The 14,439-nt window shown below is 42.2% G+C and overlaps 1 protein-coding gene across 3 annotated transcripts in view; it reads right to left on the minus strand.

The window, feature by feature from the left end:
* Positions 1-8,212: 8,212 nt before the first annotated feature.
* Positions 8,213-14,439, minus strand: part of VSIG4 (V-set and immunoglobulin domain containing 4) — a 121,008-nt gene continuing 114,781 nt past the window's right edge. Inside the window, exon 8 of one of the 3 annotated variants that reach the window (XM_080652153.1) lies at positions 8,213-8,478. Coding sequence is in view for 1 of the 3 variants with exons in the window: in XM_080652151.1 (XP_080508277.1) it covers positions 8,439-8,478 (40 nt within the window). In the remaining 2 variants the exon portion in view is untranslated. The remainder of the gene's footprint in view (positions 8,479-14,439) is intronic. The other 2 variants (XM_080652151.1, XM_080652152.1) reach the window with 2 other exon arrangements.

The raw sequence follows: 14,439 nt of genomic DNA on the forward strand, positions 1-14,439 counted from the left end.
GAGGGGCCCTGGCGCTGAAGCCGCACAACTGAGATGACTGTGGGCAGGTATCCAAGAAGGGGTAATCCAGATTTTCTACTGCCATGGCAGTGGGTCCTTGTTTGGATAAGAGCATGCCAAGTGGGGGCTCACAGAGGCACCCAAGAGCCACCTTTGTGGCCTTGGGTTGAGGGGGCCTGCATGCTGGCAGAGCACGACTGTGGCATGCAGATATCAGCAGCTGTGAAGTGGGAAAACTTAGTTTTTGCTGCTGTGGACTTGGTTGAATTCACAGGAGCCCAGTGGTGACTCCCAGGGGTACCCTGGGGCTGATAGCCAGGGTAGTGCACTCAGATGGGCCCTTGCACTGAACCTGCATGACTGAGGTGTCTCTGGGAAGGCAGCCGGGAGTGGCGGAAGTCCATATTTCTACTGCGGTGTGGGGGGGCCTTATGCCCTTTCTTGGGTTTGCGCATGCTCCCAAGGTGGCTGCTGGGAGGTATCCAGGAAGGGGGAATCCAGAATTTCTACTGCTGGGGCAGTGGGCCCTTGTTTGAATAAGAGTGTGCCCTGCAGTGGCACCCACCAGTGGCCTGTGGAGTGGTGGGCTCATGCAGCCTGTGGGCTTGAAAAGTGAGACTATGCCACTGGAGAAGTGCAACTGTGGTGTCAGGAGTTAAGTCGCTGGGGAGGAGGAAGTTGCACTTAGTGCTGCGGGAGTGTGCATCCTTGGAGATAGAGGTCCCAGGGTTCATGGGTCTGCAGGTGGGGCAGCAGGATTTTGGCTGGAGTGGCTGCTGGGTCCCAGGCAGTGTCCAAGGCCTGTCTGGGTGGTGGTGTTGATGAGTTCCTAGAAGAGGCCGCTCTCCCCTTCAAGATGGCGTGGGCTCCGTGCCTGTGCCAGAGTCCCGCAGTTCTGGGAGTGCTGGCAGCCGTGGTAAGAGCCTGGTCTGCCAGCCCCTGCTGCTCCTGCTGGGTTTAACTGTCACTCACTCACTCACACACACCACACACATCCACACATTCTCCTTTCACCCCCTCACTCACTCACACCCTCTCCCTCACCTCCGTCCTGCATGCTGCCATCTTCCCTCTCCTCATCATTATTTCTTTAAATAAATTCTTTTTTTTTTTTTTTAAATTTTTTTTTTTAAAATATATTTTATTGATATTTCACAGAGAGGAAGGGAGAGGGATAGAGAGCTAGAAACATCGATGAGAGAGAAACATCGATCAGCTGCCTCCTGCACACCTCCTACCGGGGATGTGCCCGCAACCAAGGTACATGCCCTTGACCGGAATCGAACCCGGGACCTTTCAGTCCGCAGGCCGACGCTCTATCCACTGAGCCAAACCGGTTTTCGGCACTTTAAATAAATTCTTAATGCCTTCTCCTTCTGATACCCCTATAATGTGGATGATTCTACTCTTCATGTTATCCCAAAGGTCCCTTTAATTAACCTCTTTCTTTAAAAAAAAAATTTTTTTTTTTTAGGGTTTCTTCAAGTAGGTCTGGCTCTTTTTTTAAAATATATTTTATTGATTTTTTACAGAGAGGAAGGGAGAGGTATAGAGAGTTAGAAACATCAATGATGAGAGAGAAACATCGATCAGCTAACTCCTGCACACCCCCTACTGAGGATGTGCCCACAACCAAGGTACATGCCCTTGACTGGAAGTGAACCCGGGACCCTTCAGTTCGGAGGCCGACACTCTATCCACTGAGCCAAACCGGTCACAGCAAATTTTTTCTTTCTTTTTTTTGCTCTAATTCGGCATTATTTCTACCTTTTTTCCAAATTGCTGATTTGATTCTCTGCTTTATCCCACCCATGGCTTATTCTTAGCAGTGTATTCTTCATTTTTGACTGATTATTTTTGATGGTTTCTATGTTTTTTTTCATGATGTTGAGCATCTTTATAACCATTGGTTTGAACTCTATATCTGACAATTGCTTACCTCTATTTCTTTTATTTCTTTTTATGGACATTTATCCTGTTCTTTCATTTGGAGCATGTTGCTTTTGGCTGCCTCTTATGTTTGTTTATGTGTATTTGATAGATCTGCTTTGACTCATATTCTTGTGTGGTGGCCTTATGTAGTAGGTGTCATGTGGGGTGCAGTGGTGGAGTCCTTTTGAGTTCCTGAGGTGGGTGCTCTATTGAGTCTTAATTGGTATTGGCCCATTCATGTGTGGGAATGATCCTTGGGCTGGCTGATTGTAAGACTCAATCCTGACCATACCAAGTGAGCTGCTGTGCAGGTGCTGACCACATTAAGCAGAATTCACCTCAGAAGAGTCTGGTGCCTGCAGAGATCTCCCTTTGGCTATGCTGCATTTGAAATTAATTGGACCTTTCTCTAATGTTGTCTGAAACTGGCCACTGGATATATTAGTTCTAAGCCTCTTTGTACAAGCTCTGGTGTAGACCAATGTCAGTCACTGCCTGTGACTTGCCCTGGATAACTTCTTTGGATCTACAAGTGATCCACAGTTTGTGGCTGCCTTTGCCGGGCATGGGGGCAATGTGTGAATGACCCACCTATGCACCAAAACAGGCTATTCCTTGAACCAGGCCCAGGGGTAAGTTAGCAAAAGGCTCAAGACACTCTGAGAAATATTTGCCTCTGCTTGCCTCCACCTGATGGCTGCCCATTAGGCTCTCTCACTGATAGAGCTTTCGGCAGTACCCGAGTTGGATTAGTTAGGTTCTCAGTGAGTCGCCAGGTAGGTGTGAGTGGTGTTCACCAGATTGATACAGGTTCAAACTCAGTGTGAGTGTTGTGTCTGAGGCCACTAAGTAAATGTCACTGGATATACCAAGTCTAGCTACTACCTCCTGGGTGTTCACACCCTTTTGTGTTGGGGCAGGGTCTTAGGGAGTTTATCAGGCTCACACACTAATATTTTGCCCTGTCAAAGGAAGGCCCTATTCTGGTAGGGTGTGTGAGGGAAAAATGGCCTCTGCCCTAGAGCCACACAAATCAGTCTATTCCAGATTCTGCCAGTGGGAGACAGAGCTCATCAGGGCTAAGCCTCCAGGAGAATGGTGCTAGTGGATCTCCTGTGAGAGGGAGAAGCAGGTCATGCTTCAGGGGTGATGGTGGCACACAACTCAATATGTTCTAGATTTTACCTGGGTGGGGCAGAGCTACTAAGAGTCATGTTGGTGGTGCAACTGAAGCCCAAAGAATGTGCCTAGTGAATCTCCCCTGAGGGAAAAGCACTAGTCAGGTTCACAGGAAAGTTGGGGGAATGCCCCCTGTTCCTAAGATGCACAACTCAGTTACTGATGCTATCTGAGTCCAAAAAGACAAATAATAGCTCTACTATTTGAATATAAATAGCTGGAAGGCTCAAATCACATGGAAAGCTGGGGAACTGGAAGCATTGTAGTTGTAGTGGATGGTGGGAAGTAGCGCCATGTAATAGAAATGCTCATACCCACCCACATATGTATATAAGCCCCCTCTACCTAAGCAAATAAATGTGTGTATGTGCATACTCCATGTTCAAAAGAGCAAATGTGCACACATATGTGGATGACAGAAAACAAGGAAGCAAGGGCTTTGCCATTGCAAGAGAGAGAGAGAGAGAGAGAGAGAGAGAGAGAGAGAGAGAGAGAGAGAGAGAAATGGATGGACTTAAGCATCCCCATCCTGTTACCAATGTGTACCAATTTGTCATCTGTTTCTGTTTATTGCTATCTCTGACACAGAACACAAAGCAGACCTAAAAGGGACCCTAAATGATTCATTCTAAATCTCTCATTGAATATATAGGGAAAGTGGAACCCAGAAAGGGGAAGGAACTTGTCTAAGGACACAGAAAATTGGCAATAGTGCCAGAAGAAGAATGCAATTCCAAGTTGCAATATATAGCCAGACAACTATTTAAGTATTTACCAAATTGTACAACCACCACTCATCTGTCGTATGCAAGATAATTTTAGCTGGTACATGGATGACTGTTTTTACTTTAGATCTATATCTATATCTATATCTATATCTATATCTATATCTATATCTATCTATACCTCTCTCTCTCTCTCTCTCTCTCTCTCTATATATATATATATATATATATATATATATATATATACACATATATATATATACATATATACATATATATAGATATATATAGTGTGTGTGTGGTGTGTGTGTGTGTGTGTGTGTGTGTGTGTGTGTATTAGGAAAAATTGCTATCAGATAAAAACAGTAACTTTATGGATTGTTATTGCTTAGGATCTGGCAGAAATCATGAAGATTGTGAGATGCTGCTGTGGTATGAAGGGTCTTGGAACCAGCAAGACTTTGGTTGGAATCTTAACTTGGATGATGCCTACTATTTTGGGGCCTTGGCCAAGTGATACTCCATCTCTAAGCTTCTGATCCCTCATGTATAAAATAAAGATAGTGCTAGCTACCTCCCTATTGAGGATTGAGAATAATATATAAGTATCTACTAAAGCTAAAAGTATGTGTGCTGTATAAACCAGAGTTCCTACTCCTAGAGATACACCAACAGAAGCGGATGCTTAAAGCTTCATTAGTAATATGCCTCTAATAGCCAGCAATAAACTAAGGCCCTTGGTCTAGCAACCTGCAAGTAACCTAATGCTGCCAATAACCATGGGAGCTTGGAAGTAAATATTTTTCAAGTCAAGCTACAAATGAGGCTTCCAGCCCTGGTCAACATATTGATTTCAGCTTTATGAGACCTTGATGCAGAGGACCCAAAAATTCATGCATAGACTACTGACTCACATAAATCATGAGATAATAAATGTGTTTTGTTTTAATCTGCTAATTTTATAGTAATATTATTACAGAACCATAGATGGATAATATCATGAAATGAATTTAAAAACCTGCTTAGTGAAAGAAACCAGACACAAAAGTATACAAGTTGTATGATTACATTTATATAAAGTTCAGGTATTATACGTATATTCATATTTTATATGAACAATATGCAAAACTAATGTCTGGTAACTTAACTTAGAATAAAAGTTACCTCTATGCATCAAGGGAGCCTCTGGGGATGTTGAAAATGTTTTATACCTTGATCTTGGTGTTGATCCTAGGTGTATATTTTTGGTCAAAACTCATCAAACGTACTCTTGATTGGCACACTTGACTATATAGGTATTTTACTTAAGTACAAAATAAAATAAAACAAAATGCCCTCTTTTGGGGGTTATAATTCAAATAAATGTATAAGAATGTACTTTAAAGTGGTTAGCAAAATGTGGACTTTTGATATGTGCCCTGATCCCTCCCTATGCAAATCTTATTCCACTACTTCAAGGAGTTTCCTGCCTCTTTCTCAAATGCTTGAGGGGAAATGTGATGGATGCAATAGCCTATGGAACAGTGGGCTGGAGAGGCCCCATTATTTGGGGCTGGAATTCCAGACCTCTAGAGGCATCCCAACTACCCAGCCTTTCCTTTCCAGTTCTGAGGACTCTCTTTATCTTACTCTGGGTTGTGAATGGCTAAAGGATATCCTGAACCTGGCAAGATGAAGGATCTAAATATGGAAAATCTTGGATCACTGAAGTCAACTGCATCAACCTTCCAAACCATCCACTACAACTGGCCCCACACTTAGTCACATATAGGGGCAGAAGCCTATGACCATAATGCCACGCTTACTTAGCCAAAAATATACACACATGTTCATTTTTGTTGTATAAACCAGCTAATTAGTAAATCTTTACCTTTGGGCTAGGCTGAAGCTCAAATCTGTGTAAAGATCATTGAGGTACTTTGAGCCTCAGTTTCATCATACTGACATTTAAGCATGATTGGGAAGATTCAGTACAACATTAGGTGAGAAATGGAAACTGAAGTTCGGAGAGTCTAAATGATTTGCCTAACACCACAGAATAAATAATAGGAATTTAATACCCTGAACTTAAATACCTAATTACCTGAACTTTTGGCCTTCTAGTGGGAAAAGAATAATCTGTCTGGTCATAAGAGCTTGGTAAGAGCCCCCAAAACTTCATCGACTTGCTGTCACATTCAGTTCATTTCCTCTGCCTCCCTTGTACCACGAACTAAGAGGCCTGTGACTCAGGAAGCCTTATCTATAGAGCTAAGGGAACATCATGGATTTAATGCCTAAATCTTACCTGGAGACCATAGGATATAATTTTATTTTATTAAATGAACCTGGAAGCCATCCTTCATATCACCACTTATATATTTGTGTGCATGTGTATGCCTGTGCATATGAGAGAAGTCCAGAAAGTCAGCAAGATAATCATCTGCACCAGACAAATATGGAAATCTGAAAGAGGAGGGAGGAAAACAGGAAAGACATGTTAGAGTAAGGTACTTCCAGACCCACAAGTGTCTTTCTACCCAGAAGGTTTAGGGTAAAGGCAAGAATGTTGAACAACATTTGTTGTTATGGAAGGACACTCAGCTTGAAATCAGAACCCGATTTTTAGTATCTTCTCTGCAACACAATAGTAAGAGCTTGGATACATCTTGTCACCATTCTGACCCTCAGCTTTATGCCTATAAAATGGGATTTATAAGGTCACTTATACATCAAACTTTGTGTGATTTTATAACTACCTTATCTACAATATAAGGAGGACCCTGCTTATAAATCTTGTCCACATTTTAATCACTTTTAGAGACCATAGAGAGATTTTATTACCTTGGCTGGAATAACTCAGCCTCTGGTGCTTATGTCAAGCTGTAATGAGAATTTGGTTTAGATTTTATTAAAAACCAAAAATGTATTTTTAGTTCCAGGGCCTTGTATAGCACCTGGTGCCCCAAATCCTGTTCTTGCAAACAGTTCCATTTATACTCCAACCCAATGTCTGAAAACCCAGACCTGGTAGGTCCTGGTACCTAACTGCTCTCCCTCTGCCCAACTCAGCCTCAATGCTATCTGCTCCCATAACTTGTAAAAATCAGCCTTTTAACTTCCACAATGAAAACCACTGTCTAGAAATTATTACATATCTTTCATTTTCTTTTTCACTTTGGTGATAGCAGGGAAGAAGGAGAAGAGCCAAGCAGAGGGAGCGAGGAAAATTTTCTCTGGGTAGTTACAAATTATTTAGATACCTTGGAATAGCTCATTGGTTATTATGCTTGTGGCTAAGGCAAATGTTCCAGGCTATGAAAAAATTTTTGCAAAAGTATACATGTTCAAGATTAAGACTAAATGACAAATGATATCAGTTGGAGGACTGTTTATTCTCCAAAGTGAAGAGTAATCACTTGTTAACTGATATAAGACATGATGCCTTGATTAGAGGGAATTTGCTCAATTATACTGAACAAATATCTAATGAGTTCTGGCCCCAGATCTGGCTCCAGACCTGTGACCTTGAGCCAGTCACTTCTCCTCTATGGGTCTCAGTCTCCCCATGTATACAATGAGATCTGGATCTTCCTTAGCACTCCTTCTGAAACCAACATGCTGGAGATATATTTCAGATCTTTACTTCCAGTGTCTCAGCTGCAATGAGGACTGTTGAATGTTTTGAAATATGAGGTGCAGAAGAGTTAAAAGAGCACTGAACTTTGAGTTCCAAGTCTTAACTTTTATACAAATAAGCTGGATGACTTCATTTCTTACAGTTTCCTTTTCCTCATTTGCAGAACAAGTGCTAGATACCCCCTAAGGTCCCTTCCAACATTGAAACTCTACAAATGCATAAATTTCTAATAATAAACACCCTATTGCAGGTGCTCTGAGGTATAATTAAACATGGCATTATTGTTGCTTCCAAACAATTTCACATCTAGTAGAGGAAATTAATGTTTACTGTCATTGTCCTTCTCACCTCATCTGGAATCCTTGGCCTAAGTCACCAATCCTCAGCCTTCTCTTCAATTCAAAAATTCCTTCAAAAGACCCATTTTATATTGTGTTTAGTGATTCGCCAAATACATGTTGACATGCTAAGTATTTGAAGAACATTAATCCAAAGAGACATTCTCTGTCTTCATATCCTAACTCTTTTATCTGGCATTCCTGACTGGCTCTAACCTCATTTTCTCAGTCTTTTTGTGTACCCCTGTACCTCTATTATCACACAACATGTACACAACTAATAGAGTATGATATGTCTGCCATTCTCCATGTGTACACTTAGTTCCTAGAGGGCATGGCAAAGCCTTGGCCATTTCTTAGCTCTTTACATGGTACCGGGCACGTAATAAATATTCAATCAATACATGATAAACAAAAGAATAAATGAATGAAACAAATATAATATAAGTGTTAAGTTTATATAAATCACAGAGAAGTCTCTGGCTTCTGGTAACTTGTGGCTAGTGGAATTAGGGAAGCTTGTATGGGAAAAAGTGTTATGTAACTGTGTCATTAAAGATTATTGAGTTTCCAAAATGGATAAAGGACTTAAACACAAGATGGGAAACCATAAAAATACTAGAGGAATCCACAGGCAGCGAAATCTCAGACATATGCGGAAGCAATTTCTTCACTGATACTGCTCCTAGGGCAATGGAAACAAAAGAGAAAATAAACAAATGGGACTACATCAAAATAAAAAGCTTCTGCACAGCAAAAGAAACCATCAACAAAACAACAAGAAAGCCCACTGTATGGGAGAACATATTTGCCAATGTTATCACTGCTAAGGGTTTAATCTTCAACATTTACAGGGAACTCATACAACTTAACAAAAGGAAGATAAACAACCCAATAAAAAAAAATAGGCAACGGACCTAAATAGATACTTTTCGAAAGAAGACAGAAGGAAGGCCAAGAGGCATATGAAAACATGCTCAAAGTCACTAATCATCTGAGAGATGCAAATCAAAACCACAATGAGATACTACCTCACACCTATCAGAATGGCTATCATCAACAAATCAACAAACAACAAGTGCTGGCGAGGATGCGGAGAAAAAGGAACCCTGGTGCACTGCTGGTGGGAATGCAGACTGGTGCAGCCACTGTGGAGAACAATATGGAGTTTCCTCAAAAAACTAAAAATGAAACTCCCATTTGACCCAGTGATCCCACTTCTAGGAATATATCCCAAGAAACTAGAAACACCAATCAGAAAGGATATATGCACCCTTACGTTCATAGCAGCACAATTCACCATAGCTAAGTGGATTAAAAAACTGTGGTACATCTATACAATGGAATACTATGCTGTGGTAAAAATGAAGGAGTTCTTACCATTTGCAACAGCATGGATGAAACTGGAGAGCATTATGCTAAGTGAAATAAGCCAGTCAGAGAAAGATAAATATCACATGATCTAACTCATTTATGGAATATAATGAACAACATAAACTGATGAACAAAAACAGATCCAGAGACAGGAAACATCGATCAGACCATCAAACCTCAGAAGGAAGGTAGAGGAGGGTGGGGGGAGGGGGAGAGATCAACTAAAGGACTTGTATGCATGCATATAAGCCTAACCAATGGACACAGACAACAGGGGGGTGAAGGCATGAGTGGGGGGTGGGGGAGCAATGGGGGGATAAGGACACATATGTAACACCTTAATCAATAAAGAAATTAAAAAAAAGATTATTGAGTTTCATCTTGTGGAAGATTCCAATGGAGGGAGCCAAGTCAAGCCAATAGAACTATACAGGGAAGGGGTATGTATGTTCAGAGATTGGGGAAAAGTTCAGCTTGGCAATTCCATGGAGGTTGATGCAAAGATGAGGAGGAAGACAGGCAAAGGTTCTTTGGGAGCAGATTATAGTAAACCTTGAGTACCAGGCTAAGATTTTTTAACTTTCTTCTGTAGACAATGAAGAATTACTGGTATTTTCTGAGTAGTTACAGACACCAACAGTCTCATGAAGATGGCCTTATTTCTAACAAATAAATAATCAAACATTCTTTCCAACTGTGAACACTAGGCAATTGTGACCCAGATATGTAGTGTCAATCACCTGGGATATGATGTACCAAACTTAACAGGGAACTGTAAGTTCTGACTGAGCCTCCAGCAGTACAGGTTCTTTTGTGACTTGGCCCATCCAGCTGTGGGCTGTTTCCTATGCTACTGGGAACATTTTCCCTTATGTAATACTGCTCTCTAGTGGTCATTGTTCTTCCTGTAACCAGGGGTACACAACTACAACCTTAAACTGATGCCCTTCCTCACAAATGGCAGAGTTATATTTTTATGTCTCTCTTTTTTTTTTTCACCTCTACCTCCTCTTTTCTCCCACTTCCTTATTTCATGATGGAGTGAGTGAAGCAGACAGAACTAGAAGTAGTTAGCTCCATATTACACATAAGGAAACTGAGGCTTAGAAAGGTGAAGTAGTTTGTTCTACATGACTCAGTTACAAAGTAACTGTATTATAATTCAAACCTTATCACTTGACTTAGAATTCTGGGTTCTTTCCAGGTAGCTTTCCTTCCTCCCTTCTCTGTTTACACTCTCTCTCTTTCCCCTTGTTTCTTTTCAGAAATGCCACGTGACTACTCTGTGCCAAAGATGGTGTTAAGACCTAGAGATTAATAGATCCGGTTTTAGGAGGTGCTCCCAATCTCTCTCCCAGTACAGACAAACATGATAATTATAACCCAACTAGAGGCCCGGTGCACAAAATTCGTGCACGGGTGTGTGTGTGTCCCTCAGCCCAGCCTCCACCCTCTCCAATCTGGGACCTCTCAAGGGATGTCTGACTGCCCGGTAGGATCAGGCCTAAAGGGGCAGTCAGACATCCCTCTCACAATCCAGGAATGCTGGCTCCCAACTGCTCGCCTGCCTGCCTTCCTGATTGCCCCTAACCGCTTCTGCCTGCCAGTCTGATCACCCCCTAACCACTCCCCTGCCAGCCTGATTGATTCCTAGCTGCTTCCCTGCAGCCTGTTTGCCCCTAACTGCCCTCCCCTGCAGGCCTGGTCACCCCTAACTGCCCTCCCCTGCAGGCCTGGTCACCCCTAACTGCCCTCTCCTGCAGGCCTGGTCACCCCTAACTGCCCTCCCTTGCAGGCCTGGTCCCCCCAAACTGCTCTCCCCTGCAGGCCTGGGTCCTCCCCAACTGCCCTTCCCTGCAGGGCTGGTCACCCCCAACTGCCCTCCCTTGCAGGCCTGCCTGGTCCCTCCAAACTACCATCCCCTGCTGGCCATCTTGTGGCGGCCATCTTGTGTCCATATGGGGGCAGCCATCTTGTGTGTTGGAGTGACAGTCAGTTTGCATATTACTCTTTTATTAGATAGGATAGAGGCCTGGTGCATGGGTGGGAGCCAGCTGGTTTGCCCTGAAGGGTGTCCCGGATCAGGGTGGGGGTTCCCTTGGGGTGTGGGGCGGCCTGAGCGAGGGGACTGTGGTGGTTTGCAGGCTGGCTCTGCCCCCCGGCGACACAAGCGCAGGCCCTGGTATCTGGGATTTATTTATCTTCTATAATTTAAACTTTGTAGCCTTGAGCGGAGCCAAGCCTCCTGCTCGCTCTGTGGCTGCAGCCATTTTTGTTGGGATTTATTTATCTTCTATAATTGAATCTTTGTAACCTTGAGTGGAGGCCTGGGCCTGCCAGTGTGTGCAGAAAGCTTGGCTTCCCCCATTGCCTGGGAAACCCAAGCCTCCTGCTCGCTCCGTGGCTGCAGCCATCTTGGTTGGGGTTAATTTGCATACTTGCTCCTGATCGGCTGGTGGGCGTGGCTTGTAGGTGTAGCGGAGTGATGGTTAATTTACATATTACTCTTTTATTGGATAGGATGTTATTAAAGAACTGATAGAGTCATATAGAAATTGCTGGGTCACCAAGGATATTGGATAATTTACCTGTCAGAGAAGGGGAAAAGGGGAGATGGTTTCAAGCCAAGGTACCTGCAAGTATTAAGACGGATTTGAGAAAAAGGTTATGGCATTTTTAGAGAGAGGGTAAGGGGTGGAGGGACTAAGGTCCAAATCCAGATTGTGATATTGTGCCAGCAAAGAGTAATTTGGACTTCTGCGTCTCTCTCTATTTATACAATTCCTAAAATTTATAAGCAAATACTTTATCTAGGCTATCACTACCTCTACCTCTTTCTCACTCCCCCACCCTCAATTAACTAAGCTATTTAGTTTATCTGTCAGGCAGGCCAAAAATAACAAAACAAATGATTTTTTAAGCTTGCCCAGATGTACAATATGAACCCAGGCTGAATGGGGTCCAAACTCTGGTTTCCTGCCTTCTAGGTTTCCTGATGTTGATTAAAATTGAGGGGATGGGTTTGATGTGGAGAAAGTAACTAAAAAATTAGACAGATACAGACATTTGGACCAGCCTCTGGTAAATCAATATGCAGACTATGTCCTGTTTGCTTTGGCTTTTACTTTACCTTTAGGCCTAGAGATTGGGTGGGAAGAAAATGTTTATTCACCAAAGCATATTTATCCACTGACCTCCAGAATATTTTCAGAGATGGTTGTAATTCCATTGAGAACAGGCATGCCACAACACATTAGCCTCAAACCACACAAGAATTCTGATGTTTATTCCAAATAGTACTCATTTGATTTCCATCTTTTATCTGGGTGAATGTATTAATAATTATTAGCCTCCAAACTCCACATGTATGTGGCTTCCCATAAACAAAATCCTGTCACAACCATTGTGATCTTCAACAACCCTAGGGGGAAAGTTAAGAGGTGAACTCAGTTCCTGTCTTTTCAGAAGAGAAAACAACATTTCAGAGATGGACCTCCCCCCACCTCAGCTAAGGGAAGAATGCAGAGCAGGACACCAAATTCAGTAATGTTGCCATCCATTCAGTTCCTGTGAGGAAATGTAATAAAAGGAACACTAAAGACTCAAGCTTTTTGAAGACTCATTAACAACACTTTCATTAAAAATCCCTCACAGTTAATTCTCATTTCTGGTACATTTTCTCCCAACTCAGGGTCCTAAAACCTGGAGGAGTCACACTGAACCATTGCTCAGACAAGTGTGACACATTTACATTCTGAGCCAAAATGTCAACAAAGTCATTTCTACTCAGCAAAATAGGGCTCTTCAGGGGATGAGAGGTCTCTCTGAAGTACAAGGCCAGCCTAGCAGCATTTATGCCTAGGGCTCCAGGAACTGGAAATGTTACCAAAGAATTTATTTATTTCCCCCACCAGATAAAACAGCCCTTGCCATCCTGAGTTGTTCAATGACATTCATATGCCTTTAGCTGCTTCTCTTTGATAACTGCCTTTCTTTGTATCTCCCAACCTCAGAAGATGAGGTTCAAGGATCTGCAACTGTTCTCTAAATGCTCTTTCTCTGTGTGTCTTGTGTTTCTGTCATCTCTGTGTATATTACTGTCTCTAAGAGACCTTGTCTCTTCTATGCTGAAACTACCTCATGACCTTATGTGGTGACAAGCATATATATATATATATATATATATATATATATATATATATATATATATATATATGTGTGTGTGTGTGTGTGTGTATATATTTATATGTATATGTGTATGTATATATATATTTATATGTATATGTGTATGTATATGTATATGTATATATTCAGGCTGTCCCAAAAATCTATACACACTTTGAATAATGACTAATTCCAATGGTTTAAATCTGAAAGGAGAGAAATACCAGTTGAGCTATCAGTTGTTAAAGTGTGTATATATTTTTTGGGACACCCTGTATCATCTATCAACTATCTATCTATCTATCTAATCTATCTATAATTCCTTTAGATCTTTACAAAACACCATTAACTTTATTACTCTTTTTTTAAAATCCTCACCTGAGGATAGGTTTTTATTGATTTTAGAGAGAGAGGAAGGGAGGGAGAAACATCAATTCTGTATGCACCCTGACATGGCATGGGACCCACAACCTAGGTATGTGTACCAAGCGGGAATTGAACCTGCGATCTTTTGGTGTACTAGATGATGCTTCAACCAACTGAGCAACCTGGCCAGGGCTACCCTTTTTTTTTTAACAGATAAGGAAACTGATGCCCAGAGAGGTTAAATTATTTGTCCAAAGTTAAACTGTAGTAGGCAGTTACGCATGAGCAAAGCAAGGATAATAGGCCAGGTATGGAAGGTCACCAAGGTGCCTAGCAATGGAAAATTGTAGGGTGGAACCTTGACCCCAAGGTGACCTTTCCTTTCCTGGTATATCACTGGTGATGCAGTTTAGACTCTTTGGCATATCACAGGTCATGAAGTTCAGAACCTCTGACCTTTCATATTGCTGGCCATGTGGTTCGGACCCTCCCCTGACCTGTCCTCCTGTGCCATGATGCTAGTCATGTGGTAGAGACCCTTAGAGGAGGAATGAGGAGGCCAGAGAAAAGCCTAATGAGATTCTCATACAAACCCTTGCACAACCACTCCCTTAAGCATTAAACCCTTAAGACAGTGAGGTTCTGACCAGCACTAAACAATCTTAGGAACAAAGCCTCAGGTCTGTTGACCACAGAGACAGAATTTTGGTCAAACTAGAGATACCACAGGCCTCAGTTGTAT

This window comes from Plecotus auritus (genome assembly GCF_963455305.1).
Source record: "Plecotus auritus genome assembly, chromosome: X".
In the NCBI taxonomy this organism is placed as follows: Eukaryota; Metazoa; Chordata; class Mammalia; order Chiroptera; family Vespertilionidae; genus Plecotus; species Plecotus auritus.